Genomic DNA, 23,699 nt, shown 5'->3' on the forward strand with positions numbered 1-23,699 from the left:
CCCACCGAGGCTCAGCTTTGTTTGCCTCCATTATACTTAGGAATTGAAAGAGACTTTCTTTGGCATTAAACCCTCAACTTAGCCTCTATGACTTCTAGTTTCCCAGTACTACTCCTGAGAATTCTAGCTCCATCTGAAAGGGATTCCTTTCAATCTAATATAATAAAAAATCATCCATGCAACAAGTATTGACTGAACACCCACCTCATAGTGGCGATAGTCCCCTGTACTGGGATACTACTGACAAGACACATAGAATACCTTTCTTCGTGAAGTTTAAAGTATGGTACCAAACTCACCAATGAGTTTTGATAATTAAGATCTGATAAGATGGAGATGGGCTTAATACTCTGGCAATGAACTCAAGGGGTGGGGTGAGGATGGCTCAGAGAAGCCTGGAGAAAGTGATGCCCGTGCTAAGCAAAAGTGAAATATCTGAGTTGCCGGGGCAAACTTTGAAGGATAAAGCACAGGGAAGGGGCAAGCTGGAGTAGCTCTATTACACGAAGTCTGAAGACCCGCCGGGGGATAATGGCCTATGGAGGGCTAGGAGCGCCATTCACTGAGCCATTGCAAATGGGCTGGTGAGAGGACACCGGCTTCGCTAAATTGGGCTTCGCTAAATTGAGCGGGGCTCTCCTCTGCAGGGCAGGGCTGCCGGCACAACCTTCCTTGCTTGGCTCCTTGATAGCAATGGGAACGATGCACCTCAACAGGCTCCCTCCCTCCCCAAAGCCCTGAAAGCCAGGGAGTGGTGCAGCCTCCTTTCCTTTCACAGGCGCAGGCTTTTCATCTGAAGTTTCTCCCTGCCCACTCCCCCATCTTCCTGGCATTACCCTCCAATAAGCCGCTCCCCCTTCTCTGTCTTCTCAGCACCTACTTCGCGGTGGATCTATGTGACATGGGTTCCTAAACGCTTTTCATACCCAAACCTAAGTTTCTTGGTTCCATCAACACGACAAAACTCACAGTTTATTTTTAGTATTTGAAACAGCAGCTAGTTTTCCTCACTTCTGCAATGGTTAAAATAAAAGGGTTTCTTGAAGCTCACTACACAGGTATAGCAAAGAAAGGAAACAATGTTGGAATACAATCCAAGGCAAAAAAAAGTAGCTTTTTTTCCTTCAAGATTTTTGATTACTCCTTGTAATATCAACAACCTTCCCACCCACATAGGTGCTAGCCACAACTAGCCTGCAGGGTGACAAATGCAGTTTGCTGCCAAGGCAACACATAGCCCCTAGCGGAGGAGAGCAATTATACTTCACCAACGCTTTTGCTTTTTCTTCTCCCCATCACTGACTTTACTTTTTTTCCCCCCAAGGTGGGTGTGGGATATGGGCTAGAACAGACTGAGCTGCCCATCTGAAATAACTTCTTTTGAACACCTACTCCACACTGGACTCCGTGAAGGGGAGGAGGACTGCCTCTACCCCAGGGCAGCTTGAGATGGGCATGTGTGACTAATTAAGGCAGAAAGCAGGTGATTATTTCCCTTCAGTAGCACTTTCCCCATCTCCCGGCTTGAAGGCTCTTCCTGCAAACTCCCACATCACTTTATCTGTAGCTCTGATAGTTTTCAGCTGTACGTTAAGAGGCAGCATATGTGTCCGTCTCCTCTCCCTTACTGGATTCTAAGTTATTTGAGGGTAGTACGGTACGGTCTATGGTTTTTTCATCTGTGCGAACTCTGGAGCACTTAGTACGGTCTTCGTACTTGGTATGCCTTGTACATAGTCTATGTCATACAAACGCTTGTGAGTGCATGAAGGCAGGGTTAGAAGAGAAGCAGTTTATCTGGGGCAGGCACCTACCCTGGCCTGAGAGGGTGGTCAGTGGTGTCAAAAATGTAGGAGCAGAGCATGCAGGAGGACAAAGGGTCACTGCGGCTGCCCACCATGATATGCAGCACAATGGTCAAGGCAAAAGCTAAACTCTCAGGGTAGGCTCAACGAGCAACTAGTCAGTAGGTGGAGACACTGCTTGGAGAAGTTTGGGGACAAAGGAAGAAGAGGGATAGGGTGGTAATTTGGCTGGTGGCAGGAAATTTTGGAAAGAAAATTTGTTTTGAACAAATTTGTAGACCTGTAAGAAGAAATCAGTAGAGATGATGCAAGATGGAAAGGAAATGCTTGATGGTTCTGGGACAGGCAGGCAGATATGGAATCAAGGTGAGGAAGGAGTTTAACCTTGGAAAGGAGGGAGGAGATACCTATCACCTGGAAGTAGGGGATAGGATGGAGAGAAACAGTATAAGGCTGACAACACTAAAATGTCAGAACTGACTTTTGACCATGACCTAAATAAGTAAGATTCAGCTTTGCTACTCCTAAAGGGCTTGTGTATTGGATACCAGCTGCGGCTGCACAGGGCTGCAAGACGCAGGGTGAGTGGGCAGGGGCAGCCAGGACTTCAGATGAGTTATTTCATTTCAATTTCCTCATTCATAAAATGGGGATAACAGTACCTCCCCCTTCAAGGGTTGTTTGAATTGTTCGCAGAGTTCTGGATACACATTAAATCCTCAATAAATGTTAGTCATTAGAGTCATTACAAACGCGACAGTCTAGTGGCGGTGGAGAGGTGCACATATGGAGCGAAATCACAGCATTCATGATGGTGAGATCCCCTACTTCTAGCTCCCTTCCCAAAAGACAAAGAATACACCCAAATAATCTCAGCACATTTATTTCCACAGGTTCTTGAAAAGAAAGCACAATTCAGAATAACAGTGCACCATTGTACTTAACGACAAAATTACATAGCAAGTAAAAGCTGCCCCCTTCCCCCTTTCACAGAAGAGAAACTTAAGCAAGGAATTTCCCACCACCCGACAGTTTTACAATTATTCATGCCTCCTACTCATTCCATGTCCCATCACCCCTCTCATTTTCTCCAACTTCCCTTAGTGAAATTTGTGTTCACAAGTTGTGCGTGTTTTGTGTATTCACAGACAAAAGGCTCATTCTGTCTACCTGATGATGGAGCTGAGACAATGATTTGGGACAAAATTCACCCTGCCAAGATGGAGAAGACAAGCCAAGGAGGCTTCACAGCTCACTAAAATGTTGCTTTGGATTCCTGAAATCTGAAATCAAGTGCGTGTATGGTCTTGTGTCCACTCCTCCACTGAACTGCACGCAGCCCAGGTTCAGGAGCGGAAGGAGCCGAGGCATGGTGGAAATGAGAAAGTGGGAAGGTGTGAGCACCTCATACCCAGCTCATGGGTGGGTGCTTGCCTCAGAGAGGAGACCGGGGTTCAAGGCCTCAGGACGTGCAGTCCACTTCAGCCTGAGATGCCTGGACTGGGAAGAGGGAGGACATTCACAAGTCCGTGCTGGACACCTGCCTCTTCAACCACGCAGCTGCTCCCACCACTATCACTAGGTATTAGGAACTTTCAGAGTCCAAAATGGATCCTTGTCCCCAGGAACTTCACGGTAAGCCTCAAGAGCCCCTTCTAAAGTACTTGAGCTGAGGTTGCAGCCCGATCACTTGCCACTTTCAGAGCTCCACTGCCCTTCTCGATGGGCAGCTGTTGTAATGGTTTCCCTTCAGAGACCTCATCCCTAAAGACAGCCTCTGAAGAGCTCCAGGTGAAATGTGAGGCCCTGGAAAACACTATACAGGAATGTGGCTGCACCTGAAAAGGCACGTGCTGCTCTCAGCTTCAAAGTTCTGTCAGTATAAGCCTTTGGCTCCCCTGCCCAGGTGTGTTGTTCCCTCCGAGCCCTCAAGAGCCTTGCTGGGTAGAAAACCATGGCTGTATAGCACACACGGCCTGCTTTAGGAAAAGGAGGCAGACGGAGGAAGCAGAGGCTCTGTCCCGGCCCTGCTGAAACACGATGGGCAATGCAGCATTGTTGTGGGAAGGGCACGTTAGACAGACGCCTGTGCGGCTGTGCGGGCTTGGTGCTCCTGCTTGGCTCTCTCCCTCTGCTCCTGTTCCCTCTGAATCAACTGTAACCGGTCGAGGTTCCACTGCTGCAGTTTCAGCTCATAGGTGGCGATGTCCTCTGCTTCATAGGTGGGGAGCTTTTCTTTGACAAGCTGGGTGGTCAGAGCCAAAAGGCTTCCTGACTCAACTTTGCCCAGTGCCTGTAGCTTAGAATGTAAGGTCTGTTGGAAATAAAGGAAGCCGGGGGGACGGCGGAAGGGCAGGCAGGAGACAAATGCAAAGAGGAAAAGAGAAAATTAAGTCACTTGCAAAATATCCACACATTTTGCTTGCAGCCAAAGGCACTCTGCTGGGAACCTGGCCTGCTGCCTTTCATCCAGGGAGTCAGATTTTGCCATTTTTTTAACCCAGGACAGCAATTTTGCTAAGATGTACCACATGTGATTTTCCCCTTCCTTCGCAAATAGTAAATGGAACTCTGTATACTTGTGACTCCCCGTGTAATTTCTTGTTTTAAACCACAAAGACAGTACCAGTATAACACATTTCTGCTTCCACTCTGACCTACACCAAACCAAGCAGCAAACTCCAAGAACAAAGAATTCCAGATGCAAATGATAAACTGGAGCAAGTCCATCTATGTTTTTTCCTTTAGAATAACTAGAGAAAATGTTTGCTCTACTTGCATTCCTTTCAACGTCACTGCAAGGCTTTCTTACTAATGGCATGCTAAACAGCTCCCATAAGTGCTTTCACCATTGTAAGCTTCCACCTGCTGTGTTCCACGGCAGGTCAGCCTTTACGCACTGTGGGCTTACAGCTCCATCTGAAATGACAGCTGGGTTTGGCAGGTATTATATTCCTAAAGAAGGCAAGTATTAAAAACATCCATCTACTTAAGTGTTTCAAATGTAGATTATCAGATAGAGCCATTTATGGCCCCACCTATAGCTTATACCACACGTACTGGTGCCACACAGATGCAATTTATTGGCATAAGTGATGAGGTGTGCTCTAGTGAGAGCGGTGGAACAGGGGCAGGGTCCAGGGGCCTCAAGGAGTGGCCAGAGGCCTAGTGGGATGGGTGGGTCACAGAAAAACAGGCCCCACAAAAAGTCCATCAAGTCAGTAGAAATCGGGCCACAGGAAGAAAAAGAAATGTAAATGAGTTCTTTCTGGTATCACTCTCCATGTGGCTTGAGGCCAAGGAGACAACTTGGGGCACTTGACTCAGAGTCAGCAACCCTTTTTCAAATCCAGCCAGTCACTGATGGGCTAGTTTCTCACAGCTTTGGTGTTGTGAAACATGGGAAGAGGAGAATCTATCACCCAGAGCTGTGTGAGGATAAATGGAAAGCAGTGGTGCCTCATCACACACAGGTAATAATCAATAAATATTTGTCTCTTGCTGATTTAAAAAAAAAGTATTTGTGTAAAAGCGAGGGCTGAGAATATAATGCAGGCACAGATTTCTAATCTGAGACTAATTACACAGGAAACAAGTTAGGGAGGTTCTAAGTTTTAGGAGTGGGAAGGCAGCCTTGGTCAACGTGAATGCAGTAAATGATAATCTATGGGGCTAAGCAGATTTTCTTAAAAAAAAAATCTTTCTAAATCTGTAGGCAAAATTAAGAGGAAAGGAAGTGTGGGCAAATTCTCAACCTAGCTCTACTGTTTTATCTTGGGAACAATGATTAACCTCTCTTTTTCAGTTCAAATTATAAAATGAAGAGAAGTTGAGCATCGATGTCACTGAAGTATTAGGAGAACCAGCTGCTAAAAATACAATAGAATCCTTCTTATAATATGAGGAAATAGGTTTCCTATAGCTGATTCAATATAATTACTGGAAATATTTAAATGTAATAAATAATTTGGCAAAGTTTACAGCTCTCTTTCCCAAAATGACTCATTAGGTCCACTGGCAACAATGGGAAGGTTTTCTGCTATGTAAAAAACTTCCTATCCAGGCAGCATTGTTTTGTCTTTGTACTAAACAGAACAGAAATGATGCAAGGAAGATGTCAAGGGCTTAAGCTTTGAACGCGGCTCTTCCTCTCCGACAATGATCAGGTGCATTCTGTGTACAGGTGAAAGCCACCACAGGCAGCTTCCACGCTCAGGACTGCTCTGGAAAGAAACAGCGGATGCCTGTTTGCATCTTCCAAGCTGTACAAGAGAGTATTTTTTCGTGGCCCTTGTGAACAACACAAAGTGCCAAAGATGAGCAAGAGAAGATGCCTGCATCAAATCTATCATACTCAAATGTGGGGTTTTGGATTATCAAGTACTTCTATCACCATATGAAGAAAGGACCAGATATCTTCCACCTGGGGTTGGAGTCAGGTTACTGCTGAGCAGACAAGCTATCATCTAACCATCAGGTCTTTCCACATCAAGTACGTGTCAAGGACGAGCAGGTACTGACATGCTGCCTTGGTGAATAAAACTGTGACCGATTAGCTCAAGTACAAAAGGAGCATAAAAATTCCATTTGTTTCTTTTAAGGTCACTTCCCATGTGAAGCAATAAAAATGTAATAATTGATGTCAGTTTTCAGTGTGACATTGATGCACCAAAGGACTGCCTGTCTATCACCAGAGCAGAAGAGCATATTTAGTGCAGGATTCTGCTACAACTCACCTTAAATCGTTCCAGGTAGTGGGGAAGCTTAGACTGCTCTTCTTCCTCTATGTCTAACTGCTCCACCCATTCTTCTGAATCCTGGTTGTCTTTTCCTTTTTGGGACTGTTCCTCTGAAGACTCACTGGCTGGGGAAGTCAGAGCCTGCAGCACTCTGTCCAGCACATCGAGCTGTGGGGCAGAAAGAGGGTCAGGACTAATCATCTTGTGGCCCTGAAAGCATATGTGAGGATAGGCTGGAAAAGGAGACAGAAAGGGAAAACAAAACACCCCCCCTCAAAACAACAACAACAACAAAAACCAAGATCTAAGAAACCATGAGAAGATCTCTTATAAAACTGTAGGAAATATAAATGACTATATTACTTCACATTAGAAATACCCGGTGAGAAGGCATGGAAAACTCAGCACAAAACACATGGTACAAATAAGCAAGCTCAGAATTATCTGTATAAATGTGTAAGTCAGCACAATGGCATTTGATTTCACTTTTAATCAATGAAGTAGGAAGCCCAGAATTATGCTTGATGGATACTAAAAGTACCTCTCTTCCTTGTCTTTCCCCCAAAGCCAGTTTGGAATTGGGACAAAAGGAAAAAAACACTAGACTGCAACCAACAAAGGACCTTCTGAATGCATGCGAAAGCCTCTGAGTAGAGGCGAGAACCTCCCTCAGAGAAAAATCTTTAGTTCAGAGTATCCATACATCAGAAATCAGCATAATCCATATAAGCTGCCGGCAAAGAACCCAAAGGCACACATGAAATTCATTTTAATGAGGGGATTTCTGTGACTTAGATAGCAAGTAAATTACAAAACGGAGGGTTTCTTTTTGTTTTGACCCCTCTCCTCCAACATTTTCACTTTTGGACATACCTCCCTCGACCCACGGAGGGCCTCATCAACAGAATTAGGAGAGACATACATTAAGGTCAGCATAAGCACCTGCTTGGATACAGATTAATTCTATGTCACATTAGAATAAAAATCCAGAAAATTCTCCAAGGCCTTTTAATACATTACACCCAAACCGACACATATTCAGTTCTAGCCGACATCTGAATCACATACCTGCTGAGTCAGAATATAAAGAATACAAATCTGGCTCAGACTGGACGGAGCATTTCCCTGGTGAAGGATTTATGTACAGTTACATGTTTTCAATCACCAGCACTGATTATAGGTGGGTTAAAACATGAATACACATTTAGAAATCTACATATCCTGTTAGTAATGTCTAGCAAAGAACATAACACTCCATCAGAATAAGGCATCAGTGCAGGCATCAGACTTGCACATATCCTGACTGAAATGAAAGGCAAGGGGGAAGCCCAGCGATCAGGATCAAGACAAAACAAACAAGCAGCTCAAGGTTAACCTTTTTGCCCTGGTAATGAAAGAGCCGGTGTCTTCCTAGCCTCACCCTGGCTATAAAAGCTGCTTCCACAGGAGCAGGCACCATCGTTCCCGATGGGGTATAAGGCTTATGTGGCTGTAAGATGCTATGTGTCCTAGAGTCTGAGCTAAGCCTAGTGAGTTCACAGTGCCAAGAGCCCCAGGTGACTAAGAGGGATGAACTCTGGGGCAGCGGGAGGACAACTTCCTAGTCCAGGCTAAGTGAAGACCTTAGAAAGGAACATCTGATCCAGATCTCCTGAGAATGAGCAATTCAGCACAGAAGAAAAATAAAACTGTGCCATCTCAAGTCACTAGATTCATTTCTAGAGGGATTTCTAGTCTCCAAGGACTACATGAGGATACAGAAAGACCAAAACATATTTAAAGTGAAATCTTTCCCCTTCTTGACCATCCAATGAGTCGATTTTATTTTGGCAGGGCAGGGGGAGGAACAGGGGAGTGTGCTGAATTCTTGAATTTCAGAGGGGAATACTTTTCCTTGTAGAGACAATGAGCTATAAAAGCAACATGAATCCTTTCTCTTGCTTTTTGTTAGTAACATTGAAAATGTTTGTGATTCTCTGTTCCTTTTCAAGCTGGAAAACTAAATAATCCATAGAAATACAGAAAATGAGAAGGGATGGTGGGAAGAAAGTGAAAACAAACTCAAAGCTCGATTTATCATGAAGAACGGGAGATGGCTAAATCCCACTGAAAGAGAACCGAGGAATGTTACCGCTTCTTGACACAGCTTTATGTCTCCCGGGGAGGAAGCCACTTTCTCCATCACTTGAAGGGCTCTGTTCAGATACCCTGGTTTCCATATCAGAGGCATGTTGTGGTATACAGCCCGCAGTCCCTGATGCAATTCCACTTTCCCTGTGGTCAAAGAGAACAATGAAAAATGCTCAGCAATGTCTTCCCTTTTATGTCTGAGACTGAGAACTTGAAGGCACATGTGCATATTTGTCTGGCAGCACTAGAAACTGAGAAGGGTCATTTCAAATATAGACCAAGAGACTCATTCCATTCAGTGACCTGGTGAAACTTCAGATGGATAATGAAGAATGTGGTAAAATTCACCATATACGCTTTTTAATACAAAATTGTGTGAGCTTGTTTTACTTTTTTCTCATTTGGGCTAGTGGAGATTATCATTAGGATGTACTGAACCATAGGTTTGTGGGAAATTTAAAGAAGTTGGTACATCTGTTTCTCTAAGCAGGGCTACCCTCAAACAACTGAAATACTATTTTTGTTTCAAGAATAAAATTTTCCCCAGAAAAAGAAATGCTACATTTTTTTCCCCGGTTAAAATCTTGTAAACATATGATAACATGCCCTGCCAGGAAATGTTTAATGTTTTTTGAAATGCTCGAAACCCACTCTACTGTTTTTGTGATGCTTGAGCCAGCCTCATCAGTCCTTAAATCATTAAGACCTTGTCATCTTTTTGGACCTCAGGACTTTAGTGCTTCTCTTGGTACCTCAAACATCACGGTTGGAGCTCAAGCGGTGGATGCCTGGCAGTGGTCCTCCAGTGGGAAGAGGAGGTGCCCTGTACTCCTGGAGAGCAGAAACTCTCTCCATGCTAATGACCAAATAAGTCACCTTGAGCTGCCAGGTTTTAAGTTCACCTTCACTTATCTTTCCTGGGAAGGAGGATTTGGGAAAGCTACAATAGTATATAAACAGACACAGTTTATCAGGTCACAGCTAATTTTAGACCTCGAAGGTGCCTGGGCTGGAATGCAGTCACACTCTGGGAAGCTGCTTCCATCAGGGCTGAGTGAGGCTGCAACACACAGAACATAATGAGAGAAAAGAGCTTTTGATCTGAGGCTGCCAGTCACAAAGGCCCAGGGCCTCTGCTCATGAACAACAACAAAGTACATTTTCTGAGCCCCGACAGCTTCTTGAACAATCCATGCAATCTAATAGTTCTGAATGCTAATATGAAGGCAAAGGAGAAAAACACATAAATCAAGATCAACAGTAGGTAGAAAAAAAGATTTTTAAAAAAGTGGTCACAGAAGCGGACTTGGCCCAATGGATAGGGCATCTGCCTACCACATGGGAGATCCAAGGTTCAAACCCAGGACCTCCTTGACCTGTGTGGTAAGCTGGCCCACGCACAGTGCTGATGCGTGCAAGGCATGTTATGCCACGTAGGGGTGTCCTCTGTGTAGGGGAGCCCCACGTGCAAGTAGAGTGCCCCATAAGGAGAACCACCCAGCATGAAAAAAGTGCAGCCTGCCCAGGAGTGGTGCCACACACACGGAGAGCTGATGTAGCAAGAAGATGCAACAAAAGAGACACAGATTCCAGGTGCTGCTGACAAGAATATAACCAGACACAGACATACAACAAATGGACAGTGAGAGCAGACAATGGGGGGGCGGGGGGTGGGGGTGGCGCTGGGAAGGGGAGAGAAATAAATAAAAAATAAAAAGAGTGGTTAGCTACTAGCCTGGTCTGATAAATTCTGAAATTCCTCTCTGAATCAGTTAAGATCAGAAATCAGCAACCAAGAACTCCACACTACATTTTGTTGGCAAAGATCAACTTCAAAAGCAGTTAAAGGGCTATAACTTTGATGATTTTCAGAAAACAAAGGCAAGCAAGAGGAGTATATGGTCAAGAGCAGGTACTTTCTCTAATGCCATCTACTTAAGTGAGAGACTGGAGGAGCAATGAGATGACACGCATTTAATAAACCTCTGTAAATCAGGACACGTTAGTCACATTTTTTTAAATGTTCCAAAACACCCTTTTAACATTTAAGTTGCATGTTATTTGCCCAGAATCTGTACATCCCAGGTTCTGAGGCCACTCCACAGAAGGCTTCATCCCCTTGACCTGTCAGCTTGTCACTGCAATCTGAGTACCTAAGTAAAGCCACCACCCCCCGGCATGGTACAGTGACACTGCACTTATGAGCCATTCTCTGCAGTTCTCCCCCAAAAGGGCCAGAACTTTCTTTATCTCTTCCTCACATTTACATCTATACCAAATCTAGGGCCATCAGAGAGTTCTCACCTTGCCAATGTTCATGAGTTGTTTTCTTTCCAGCATTCTCTCCCCCACCCCGACATGGCTCCCTCTGTCTGCTCGTAGTCCGCTTGTCTTTTCTTTAAGAGGCACCAGGAACCGAACCCAGGACCTCCCATGTGGGAGGTGGGCACCTAACTGCTTGACCATACCTGTTCCCATGCTCATGAGTTTTAAGGATACTTTCAATTCTCTCATGTCATCACTGTAGGGCCATCAAGGTCTATTTTTTATGTCTAACAACAAAGGCTGTACTGGAATTTCACTAGTAAATTCAAATCAATTTAGAACTTTATTATGAAGCAGAAGAATGCAGCAATTCTATCCATGAAGAAAGACATTTGTAAAGCTCATTCAGCTTACCAATAAGTGCATAGCCATACAACTGGGAACTCAAACCCACTGTGTTCTCTTGTTTTAGGCCTGGGAGCAGTAAGGATGCACCAAAGTTCTTCTCCTCTTCCCACTGCAACAGAACACATCAGATCACAATTCATCCAAACAATGAATATTTTATGCAAAACTGTGATTTTGAATGACACAAAGAAAAACACGATATAATGTTAAGTAAAAAAAAAAAAAGCAACAAAGCAATACATAACAAAGCTGTATGTACATTATAATCCCAAAGTTGTAAATAAAAAATATTTATGTTTAAAGAAAAAAACTGAAAAGAAAAACCCTGTATGTTAACAGATTTCTGAGAGGTGAAATGATGAATACTTTTGGTTTTCTTCTTTGTACTTTTCATTATTTTTCATATTATCTGCAAGGAGTAAGAGTTACCTTTACAACCAAAAAAGCAGAACAACACAAAAACAAAAAAGCATTACTCTGGATCAATATTGCCTGGAGACAATCAATAGTGATTTCACATGCCATTGGCCCCACAGTCACTCACATTACTATAACATGATGGAGTAAGCTTTTGGATTTTCAACAATTCAGCAATGCTAAGACACATTCTCCATCACATTAGATACTGTTAAAATAGATACCACTATTAGGTTGCTTTTAGATAGATTTGTGCCTCTCAAAAACAAGTTACACAATCATAAACATTTAGTGATAGGTTCTTTCAACCTAGGGTGCAAAATCACACACCAACAGAATTGAAGCCTTTTGAGAATGAGGGGGAAGAAAAGCAAAGACAAGCATTTTTAAGCTTGCTGCTGAGCAGTTAGCGGAGTGACCAGGGGACTGACAAGAGACAGAGTCACCAGAGGGCAGCCTTGGAAACTCCCAGACACCTGGAGTTGTCTCACCCTGGCTTCAAAATACAGAGCACAAAGCTGTGCGGCCTCTGCACTCAGAGGTCAGGGATGAAGCAAGAGAATGAATGAGGCGTACGGGCTCCAAGCGCAGCTAGGTGCAAGCGAGGCGTCCCAGGCGTTAATGGGCATCCCAGCCTCCTCACTGTGAACGTCTTTTGTGCAACGTAAGTATAATTTCTTGAGGTTTTTTAAAACCTTTGAAAAAAGCAAAGACCTTGGGAGAAAAATAAAACCTCCACAGGCATTTCTGCAGCACAGATGAGTAAAAGAGCTGGGTAATAAAAGATCAGGTTATTTCACTGTTAAAAGGAAATCACTCTGATCCAGAGAAGTTTGCTTTTTCCCACATAAACTATATCAAGAGTAGACCCAGCAAACAGCATATAAGAAGACTTAAAAACATTTTTTTTTCTCTGTAGGGAAAAACATGAGCTACAGTAAGTATTAGGATGCAGTAAGAGCTAAAAGGCAAATGAGTGGTAAAATACCTAAGGGATAATTATTCTTGGGCTAGGAATTGAGCCAGGGCCATGACGGGTACCAAAATGGTGATTCTTCTGAGAAGACTTTTAAAAAGATAAGTGAAAACAAACAAAGAGATGAATGTCTTAGACACTTTTTGATGATTTGTCTGGGAATAATGCAGCCACTGCTGCACTGTGTTATAAAATATTAGATCTCTCCCAAGCCTTTAGCTTCTATTGTACATACTATAATGAACTATAATCAGGTTTTAGCTCACCAATGTCCCTGAAGTTTTTCTATTTTATGCTCCCATCTCTACTCTTAATACAAAGCAGACTCTCATTCCCCTACTCATCCGCCCCTCCACTCCCTTTCACAGCTAGATAGAGCAAAAGAGTTGCCTATACTCAATGCCTTCATTTCTGTACTTCTAACTCACTCCAAAATCCACTCCAATTTGGTTTCTGCTCCATTTGTCTATGGAAACAAAGGTTATAAGTTAATGCCTCCATGTCATTATATTCACTGAATTTTTTACAAGTCCTCATCTTACCTACTCTCTTGAAAGAAGTCTACATTAAAGACCACTCCCTTCTCTTCCCATGGTTTTTGTGGTTTAACACATTCCTGATTTTCCTTTTTTTTGCTCTCTGGCTCATTTGCAGACATTTATACATGAATGGCTCTCCAACTTATATCTCCAGCCTACATCTTTCCTTAAGCTACTGATTTTCCTCTTGCAATCTCATGAATGTCTCAAAGGCATGCTCATGGCCAAATTAATGATTTTTCTCACAAAACCTGGTCTTTTTCCAGGGTTGCCTTTGCAAACAAATGGCACCTCTTCCGTTCAGAAACACAAATCAGAAACTGAAGGGAGAATATCTGGCCTCTACTTCTCTGCCTCCATATCCAATTCCTTACCATGTTATTTACTTTCTAAATATGTCCATTGGCTCCTCTAACTCCACCACCTTCTAGTCCCAAGCTACCAGTGTCCCTTCCTCAGACTACTGGAATAGTCTCCTAACTGGCCTGACCACAGCCATCCAGGCCCTGCTCCCGTCTCTTATCTACATGGCAGCCAGAGGGATCTTTTCAAAACACAAATCTCATCATGTTACCCCTTCTGCTTAAACTTTCAGTGGCATCTCACTATTTTCAGGATAGAGACAAAATGGCTTAGCATGGCCTATCTTCTCCAGCCTTCTTTCTCCCCAAGTCCTCCCTACCATTGCCTCTGCTACAGCTATTCTGGTTATGTTTCAGCCATGACCTGCTCACCATGTTCTTTCTGCCAGTATTCTAGTGCATGCTTTTCCCCTTTTTTTGGACGGCTCTTCCCCTTTTCAGCCAGTTAATTAAAAATTAACCCAAGGATTTTTTACTTAAGGAAGTCTTTCCTAAAACTCCCTAAAATAAAGGCTTTTCATAGATCTCTTCTTTGTGGTGCTAATTATAGTTATAATTTTATACTTGTGTGTGCGTTTGTGTATCGTTTTAAACGTCTGTTTTCCTCTTGGATTGTGAGTGGGGAAATGTCTACATTTGAAAGCCATTGTATCGCTAGCACCTGGCAATGTATGGAATGTAGTAGGTGCTGAGTAAACATTTGTTGAATTAATGAATTCATCTTAGAACGGCAAAGCACACCAGTAATTCTTTAGAATGTGGTTTGAAGGAGTTCCTACCAAAACTGGGGTTTTTTGGTGTATAAACAGTAGACTATAGAGCCAGACTGCCTGGCTGCACTGGATGGCTTCATCACCTACAAGCTGGGTAGTTACTATGTCCCAGTCTTCTCATCTCTTTAAAGTTGTTATGGGGATTGTGCAGTCATACAGAGACAGCATCAGGAACACAGCCTGGTAAAAGTGCTACTTGAGAATAAACTGTTTATTATCAGTGCTGTTATTCCTTAGGATAGCAGTAAAAAAATGACTAGATGACCCAATCTAAGAGCTGAAACTAAAACTTAGCATTCTGTACTTCTCAGAACACCACTGACCCACAGCAACCTTAGGATAATACTGAAACAAATGAAATAATTAGTATTTACCACCCAAGGGTGTGATCAGTTACCTACCTCATTGCTGCTACGACACACCATGTTCAGCTCTCACTGATTACAGATTACCCATTTCTGGATGTCTGAGGCTCACTTGATACAGGCTTAAGTTTCAAAATGTGTTTAAGGAATTTCACTTGAAAAAATCCCCACTTGGTTGGGAACCAGTAACTAAAACATATAGAATGAGCACTCATTTCTGATTATGCATGCAAAGATCTGCATATCAGATACTTTTCTCCATTTTTCATACTGGAGGCTGGAGTTTGTTCTGGCTACCTCATACCTAGTGAGCAGCAACTGCTTACTATTTCTAAGTTCCTCAGTAGTGCTTTAAGGTAGATCACTTACACTGAAGTCTGTCTTCTTTGCCAGGCAATGGTATAAAACATAGAGGGAGAGAAGTTGGGTGGAAGGCACATCAAAGTCTTCTTGCATCATGATCTCAAAAACCACAGATAATGCATCTGGCAAGAAGACAGAAGTAAAAATGAGATGAAATTAGTTGTAAGTAACATCATCTAATCTGTACGTAAATATGAATACTCTTAAAAAGAGGGGCATGGTAGAAAATATGCAGAAAGAATTTTAAAAAATTGAGTTTTGGTCCTAGTTATTCCATAGTTTACCCAAGCCTTTAAGCTTCCATTGTACAATGACCAGATTAGGTACTGTGACACTGATGTCCTCAAGCACATTGAATAAGCCACTTAAATTCTCTTGGCCCCAGTATCATCTTATCATAAAGATAAGACACTCTTTGTCCCATCAATTTCAAAAGATATTTGGACAGTCCAAGAAGATAATATATATGAAAATGCCTTGTAAATTGTGAAGCAAATTTAAGTTATCATGCTCCTTCTGCTAGAAGAGGTAAGGCATACAAGCAGGCAACTATTTTTTTCAAGGTCATCCTGACAAGCAGAGGAGGGAGCCTGGGCTGACTGCCCACATTCTGGGCTCTGGAACCTTCTCATTGTTACAGCAGAAGGGGAAAAATGCTAGAGGAAATCCTAAATCCTAGGTATTATTTCAAAGACTCAAACCACTTCCTTCTCTTATTTATTTTTTCTTAAATTAGAGAATGCTGATACTGGTTTAAAATATGGGGCTACACATATCACAGGCACAACAAATACTGAGTTGTTCTGTAACCCAATTTTTGCATACACTCATAATTATAAGAGTTAGCACTGATTTGCAGCTGTTCATGGCCAGCTGGTTTTGCATATGTTGTCATGGTTCTGAATGAGGACACAGGCAGGAATTTCTATATTCTTTCTGTAAATGGGAAAACTGAGATCAACAGACTACGAAGTCACCTAGTAGGCAGCTGCAAGATAAGGAACTAGAAGTGATTTTTAAAACAAACAAACCAATAATAGTATTTTTTTCTTTTAATTAGAGGAGTTATAGGTCTACAGAAAAGTCATGCATAAAATACAGTTCCTATATACCACCCTATAATTAACACCTTGCATTAGTGTAGTGTATTTGTTATAATTCTTGAAAGAACATTTTAATAATTGTACTATTAACTATAGACCATTAATTACACTAGGGTTCACTGTGTTGTAAGAGTAAATTAAACACTAGTAAATTAAAAGGACACAAATCTAAAAAGCCAGTTTTTTTTTGTTTTTTGTTTTAAAACTCCATTCTGGCAACTGTTCATTATGGAATCTAAAATTATACATGAAAAATAAATCCATTATACTTTATCCTTTATTTATATTCTGTATTTCAGTTTAGGAAGTGAAACTGGATTGGCCTGTATAATTAATTTAACTTTTCTCTGTAATCATTTTTGTACTTTTATATTTCTTATCCTAACAACAATAAAAAGGATAATATTTTCAAATTTTTTTTGCCAAAAATTATAGTAAGTTTCTTTAAAACTTTATTTAAAAAACACCCAACAGTCTCCAAAAAAGAGTCTGGAGGTCATCAGAGGGATAATGCTTATGCACGCCTCAGCAGGGTACCAGAGACAACCAAGTAGATGGAAGTCTGGGTACTGGTTCTCCTGAGGGCTACAGAGACCCACAGGTTCTATGGTCATGGCAGATGGCCCTGGCATTCAGTGCCATGTCAGTTGTCCCTACTTTGGAGTTTGTGTTCCTGAGTGTGATGGAGTTGGACTCAGACATGACCTTTCTACACATGCCTCTTCTGTTACTTTTACCAGACCTGTGGCTGGTGCTGGGGTTGGTGTATACTCAGAAGACCTGAAGGACTGTCCATGTGACAGCCAGGTCCTGAGCCTCAGCAGAATTGCAACTCCTACCCTCTGGTTTATTGGACTTACCCTGGCCAGCTAATAGGGAGATCAAGAAGGTTAACAACCGCACCAGGGAGCCAAGAGTACCTACAACTGCAAGCAAGAGAATCGCATCCATCATCCATGTGGAATCTAAGCCCCCTCTCTATATAGAGGTGGAGTAGACCAGGGTCCACAGGATGGAGGAATAGAATATGGATTATAGTGGACTTACTAGTATTCTACTATGGAACTACTGTGATTAGTAATGGAAGGAATTGTAGCACTGATGTGGAGAAAATGGCAACGGTAGCTGCTGAGGGTAGGGAGAGGGAAGAAGAGATATGATGTGGGGGCATTTTCAGGACTTGGAGTTGTCCTGGGTGGGTACTGCAGGGACAGATGCTGGACATTGTATTGTCCTGCCATGGCCCACTGGGTGGATTGGGCGAGAGTGTAAACTACAATGTAAACCACTATCCATGTGGTGCAGCAGTGCTCCAAAATGCATTCACCAAATGCAATGAATGTTCCACGATGATGAAAGAGATTGTTGATGTGGGAGGAGTGGGGGTATATGGGGACTTCATATTTTTTGAATGTAATATTTAAAAAAATAATAAAGAAGGAAAAAAACCCAAAAACCAAAAACACCCAAAAATACAAATGGCCAAAAAGCACATGAAAAAACATTCAATATCTCTGGTTATTATGGAAATGAAAATCAAAATGAGAGTGGGATACCATCTCACACCACATAGAATGGTCATTATTAAAAGAACAGAAAACAGTAAGTGCTGGAAAGGTTGTGGAGAAATAGGTACACTCCTTTACTGTTGGTGGGTTGTAAAATGGTGCAGCTTCTGTGGAAGACAGTTTGGCAGTTCTTCAGGAAGCTAAACATAGAACTGCCATGTGACCCGGCAATTCCTCTACTAGGAATATATCCAGAAGAACTGAAACCTGTGACACAAATAGACATCTGTACACGGATGTTTATAGTGGCGTTATTCACAATTGCCAAAATATAGAAACAACTCAAGCGTCCATCAACCTATGAATGGATAAATAAAATGTGGTATATACATACAACAGAACATAATGCTGCAGTAAGAAATGAAATTGGGACACATACGATAATATGGATGAATCTTGAAGACATTATGCTAAGTGAAGTAAGCCAGACACAAAAGGACAAACATTGCATGGTCTCATTAATATGAACTAAATACAAAGAATAAACGCATGGAGTTAAAACCTAGAGTATTGGTTGTTAGGAGATAAGAGGAGGGCTGAGAAGGACTACCGCTGCTTAATGTAAGTAGAAGTTTTAACTACCTTGACTGTAAAAGTGTGGAAATGCATGGAGTTGATGGTAACACTATAGTGAATAGCAGCTGATTTATAAATGGGATTGTGGCTGAAAAGGGTAGTCTAGGGATGTAAATGTCAACTGAAAGAAAGTTAGAGAGGGGAAACAGACTTGGCCCAGTGGTTAGGGCGTCCATCTACCACATGGGAGGTCCGCGGTTGAAACCCCGGGCCTCCTTGACCCGTGTGGAGCTGGCCCATGCGCAGTGCTGATGCGCGCAAGGAGTGCCCTGCCATGCAGGGGTGCCCCCGCATAGGGGAGCCCCATGCGCAAGGAGTGCGCCCTGTAAGGAGAGCTGCCCAGCGAGAAAGAAAGTGCAGCCTGCCCAGGAATTGCGCCGCACACACTTCCCGTGCCGCTGACGACAACAGAAGCAGACAAAGAAACAAGACGCAGCAAATAGACACAGAGAACAGACAACCAGGGGAGGGGGGGGAATTAAATAAATAAATAAATAAATAAATCTTTATTTTAAAAAAAGAAAAAGAAAAGGAAAGTTAGAGAATAATCTAGTCTAGGGACTGAATAATACAGTGAACCCAGAGATCGAAGAGAACTGTGGCTGATGGTACAAATGCAAGTGTCCTTCTGTGAGCTAGAGTGATTGTACATCACTATTGCAGGGTGGTGGGAATGTGGAGCAATATAGGAAAAATACAATTGGTGTGACCTATGGACTGTAATTAACAGCAGTCTTATAATACTCTTACATCAATGCCAAAGATGTACTGTATTGATAATGAGGGGATATGAAAAAAGTGTGCCAAATGTACATTATGGACCATGGTTGGTGGTCCATAATAGTCTGATGATATTATCTTCTTTTTTTTTTAAAGATTTATTTCTCTCCCTAACCACTGGGCCAAGTCCATTTCCCAATATTATCTTATAATCTGTGTGGTGTGTTGGTGAAGTGGTGTTGTATAGGAATTCTACACATGTGCATAATTGTTTTGTAAGTTCACAACTTCTGTAATAAAAATTTATTAAAAAAATAATAGGGTGGGTTGGATGGAAAATATACCAAATGTTAAGAAAATATACCAAATGGCTATAATTAGTAATAATATTTTGAAGATATTCTTTCATCAAGTATGAAGTATGGGGGGAAGCAGATTTGGCTCAATGGATAGAGCATCCACCTAGCACATGGGAGGTCCAAGGTTAAAACCCAGGACCTCCTGACTCGTGTGGTGAGCTGGCCCATGCGCAGTGCTGATGTGCGCAAGGAGTGCCATGCCATGCAGGGGTGCCCTCTGCATATGAGAGCTCCACACACAAGGAGTGTGCCCCATAAGAAGAGCCGCCCTGTGCAAAAAAAGTGCAGGCTGCCCAGGAGTGGTGCCACATACATAGAGAGCTAAGGCAGCAAGATGATGCAACAAAAAGAGACACAGATTCCTGGTGCCTCTCACAAGAATACAAGCGGACACAGAAGAAAACACAGTGAATGGACACAGAGAGCAGACAACAGGGGGAAAGGGGAGAGAAAAAAAAAAGTATGGGAACCCTGTGTGATGTAATAATGCACGTTAATTTTGTAAGTTCACAACTTTTACTACACCCTTATTTATATATGTCCATGTATGAATGATATACTTCAATAAAATAAAATAAAAATTTCATTCTGCATTTAGAAAAAAATTCCTCTGACCATTCCAACATACTCTAAAGGAAGGGGTGGAGGATTGCCACTACATAATTTTCTAATGATAAGGTAATCTGGATTCTTAAATCTGATATTCGCAGAGTAGACAGGGTAACATCCTATTATGAAACATGCAAAAACTAGTTATCTTTTGGATGGATTCAGAAAATGTGGGTTTTTAAAACTGAATAAGAAATGGACTGCACAGTATAAGTAATGTTTTAAAAATAATACAAAGCAAACACATATTCCTCGGCAGTCAGCAACTGTAGGTCTCGAGAGAGAAGCTACAGCAGAGATCAGAGAAGAGGAAGGAGGGCGGGGCCCGCACTTAGGGCACAGGTGCTGCAGCCCCCTGCCCGGCCTGATCAAGGAGTCCTGGTGTGGTGGAAAGGGCCAAGGGTGCTGGTGTGTTCAGAGCGTGGGAGGGATCCCCGTGACAGGAATCACAGCTACCACAAAAGCCCAAGTCCACACCCCAGGTTCCTGAGGTAGTAATTGCCCCAGTGCAGGTGTGGCTTCCTCAGGGCTCCTACGGGCTCCTTAGGAAACAAAGCCCCTGTGTGAGTCTACATGATGCCAAGGCCCTCCTCTCCTCCTTCTCTAACTGGAAAGCTGCTGGCACAAGCATGCAGGAATATACTCCCTGTCCACTGGAGACTGATAGGTGCCAGTTGCTGCCTGGAAGAGTCTGCTGCAATCCCAGGATTCCTTGGCCTCGCCTATTGCTGTGGAATGTTGATAGCCACTTTCAATTAACTTCATGGGTCAGAGATTTGTGGGGGTCGAGAGAGCTCAGAGAGCACCTCTCCACTCTATTCATGGATAAGGACATCGAGGCCCAGGAAGGTGAAGAGATTTACCTTCACAGCTAGTGTTTCGCTCTTTCTAGAGGCAACTGAATTGACGGTTTTACATTTTATATACTATAACAACTGTGATATAAATAAAATAAAGTTTGTTTCACAGCAAACAATGCTATAAAAAGTCAAACTAATACCACATTACCATAGCCTTAAGTGCCCGTGGAAGCCCAGGCAGGCATATTGCTTAACCAAATTCACTGTCCTTGCCTAAAGAAACATGGACAAATAAGCTTAAAAGATTGGTGTATCTCTCCTATCTGGCCAAGTGGCATGGTAAATCAACTATGCATTTATTTCTGACTAAGTCATGGAAAGAGAGGTCATTAAAAAAGGAATACATCTGTATTTACATACTTCCCTTTGGGAGCTGGAAACTCCATAATTACTGGCCTGCATTTGGTATCTTACCTTTGTAATTTTCTTTTTTAATGAAATAATCTATCAGTATGTTGAATGTAAAGTTATCTGGAAAAATTCCATATTGAACCTGTAATGAAAATGAAAAAAGGAAAAACATCCTCTTTAATTCAGTCTATAATATATTAACTATGCATTATTCAGGACAAAACTTGTCTCCATTCGCTTTAAAATATTTGACTATCATTTTGCAAGCATCGGTGACAGTGAAATAGAAGCTGTGACTCATGAGGTTTAGTATAGTAGGTGGAAGTGTTGGTCAGTGTGAGAAAGGCGAGAGTGGTGTCTGATAGAAGACAATATAAAGCTCAATTTTAGCACCTCATCATAGTTATCAAACAAAAATTTAAAAAAAATAAGAAAAACAAAAACACTGGTTCAGCAATCCTTTTAACAAGGTACAAATATCAATGCAAAAATGAAAAATGGACTTTCATGAAAGTATACATTGTATAGCAATTTTTCATTCTTAGACTAGTTTGTGCAGACCCAAGAAATATGCCAGCACAATATTTACTACTAACTGAGCCCCTAGGATGTTGTGTTCAGAAGCAGCTGAATATTTGAGAATCCACATTTCTCATAATGTAGACCCTTAACAGCTGCTTCAGAATGTTCTATGAGTGTTTTTAACAATGCAGAATCCCAAGCCTCAGACCTACCGAATCAAAATCTCTGGGAATGCGGGAAATCTACAGTTTTTTAGAGTTTCTTGAGCAATTTCCGGCACACTCAAGGTTGACTACCAATTATCTAGATTGCAGTTGCCTTTTGTTTTGATTTCTGTAAGACTCACAGCCATCCCCCACACTGTCCCATTCTACCCCCACCAACCACCAGAAACAGTGATTTTCAAACTACACCCATTTGCTGGGGAGATTCTGATACAGTCCTAACCCTCACAGGCAAGTCGCTGCTGCCCTGGGTCACTGTTACTAGTAGGCTAGGGTGGCATCCCGCAGGTGTGCTAAAATGGACACACAAAAAAGTTTAAAAGCCATTGTGTTAAAGTTGTGGCTCAAGGGGAGTGGCTGCATTCTGCAAAGCAACTATCCACATTAGTACCAATCTGAAGGCAGGGACAGGGTAAAATTAAATTTTTTAGAATGACAAATCTTCAGAACCGGAAGAGGCCTCAGAAATCAACCGGTCAATGATTCTCAACCCTGGCTGCAAATCACAATCACCTGGGGAACTTTAAAACAATACTAATGCCTGCCCAGACTGATTAAATGAGAATCTCTGGGAGTGGCGATATGCATCCACACTTTTCCCCAAAACTTCTTAGGTAATTTTAAAGGGCAGCCAACTTGGAAATCACTGGTTAAGTGCAACCACTTGAGTTATGAGAAGAAAAAACTAAGATGTAGAACAGGGGTTCTTAACCTTTTTTGTTCCATGGACTCCTCAGAATGGAGTGGCAGATAGTTTTATGACAGTCAATATCAGCATGTCTTTAAATTAAAGTTTAGGATTATTCAAAATTATGTTTTACAACTTTCCCATAATTTCAATACCTTATACCCTAACATGGTCCAACATCTGTTCAAACAGTCATTTTCAGCAAACATTTAGAAGTTTGAGTTTTCCCACAGCATCATAAAACCATCTCTACCATCCTTACCAAACTACTTGCAGGCAGTTATTCACTGCACTTAGAACAAATAAAGATAAAAATAAAAATCATACTACGTCCACACTATACTGTGCATTATTTAATAAATGTATAATATTAGCAGCAACACGTCCCCACAAAAACATTTTTTTGAACTTTCAGTTCAAGCTCATGGGTCCCCTGAAATCTTTCTGTGGACCCCCTGGTTAAGAAACCCTGGTGCAGAAGGATAAAATTATCTTCCCAAGGTTATGGGCAATTGGTGTAACTTGTGCAGTTGCAGCTGGGTCTTCTGAGTCCTAGGCCAGAGCTCTTTCCACTAACACACTGGGAGAGCAGGAAACAAAAGAGACTTTGTTCTGCTTTTCTAGACCTTTCTTGTGTTGTTTTCAAAGGAATCTTCTTTGAAGATTCTTCCTTCTATGTCATTACGCTCTGGACTGAAGAGGGAGGACTGAATCCATTCCTTCCACTGAGGCCCTGCATTTCCTCATTTTGTAATTGAAGACATCACCTAAATCATAGGATCTAGTGCTCTCCTACCACCCCCTCCCTCCCCCCGCCCACCTCCGGCCTTTAACATACCTTATACTCCAGAAAAAATGGAACTTATTATTGCTCAAACTAAGCCTTTATTTTCATCCAGATATACCTCTACTAACACTGCTCCAGCCAGCCCGTCTACCTGCAGGCACGTATCTCAGCGTACACCTTAGATACTATT

At 42.2% G+C, this 23,699-nt stretch overlaps 1 protein-coding gene across 1 annotated transcript in view; it reads right to left on the reverse strand.

Annotated features, from left to right (window-relative positions):
• Positions 1–2,672: 2,672 nt before the first annotated feature.
• The window catches only part of MRPS27 (mitochondrial ribosomal protein S27), a 107,439-nt gene continuing 86,412 nt past the window's right edge, over positions 2,673–23,699 (reverse strand). Inside the window, exons 6-11 of the mRNA XM_004480237.4 lie at positions 21,352–21,430; positions 15,149–15,264; positions 11,354–11,456; positions 8,676–8,818; positions 6,542–6,712; positions 2,673–4,119 (exon numbers count right to left, since the gene is read on the reverse strand). Coding sequence (XP_004480294.1) covers positions 3,880–4,119; positions 6,542–6,712; positions 8,676–8,818; positions 11,354–11,456; positions 15,149–15,264; positions 21,352–21,430 — 852 coding nt within the window. The 3' untranslated portion in view covers positions 2,673–3,879. The remainder of the gene's footprint in view (positions 4,120–6,541; positions 6,713–8,675; positions 8,819–11,353; positions 11,457–15,148; positions 15,265–21,351; positions 21,431–23,699) is intronic.

Source organism: Dasypus novemcinctus, chromosome 2, assembly GCF_030445035.2.
Source record: "Dasypus novemcinctus isolate mDasNov1 chromosome 2, mDasNov1.1.hap2, whole genome shotgun sequence".
NCBI lineage: Eukaryota > Metazoa > Chordata > Mammalia > Cingulata > Dasypodidae > Dasypus > Dasypus novemcinctus.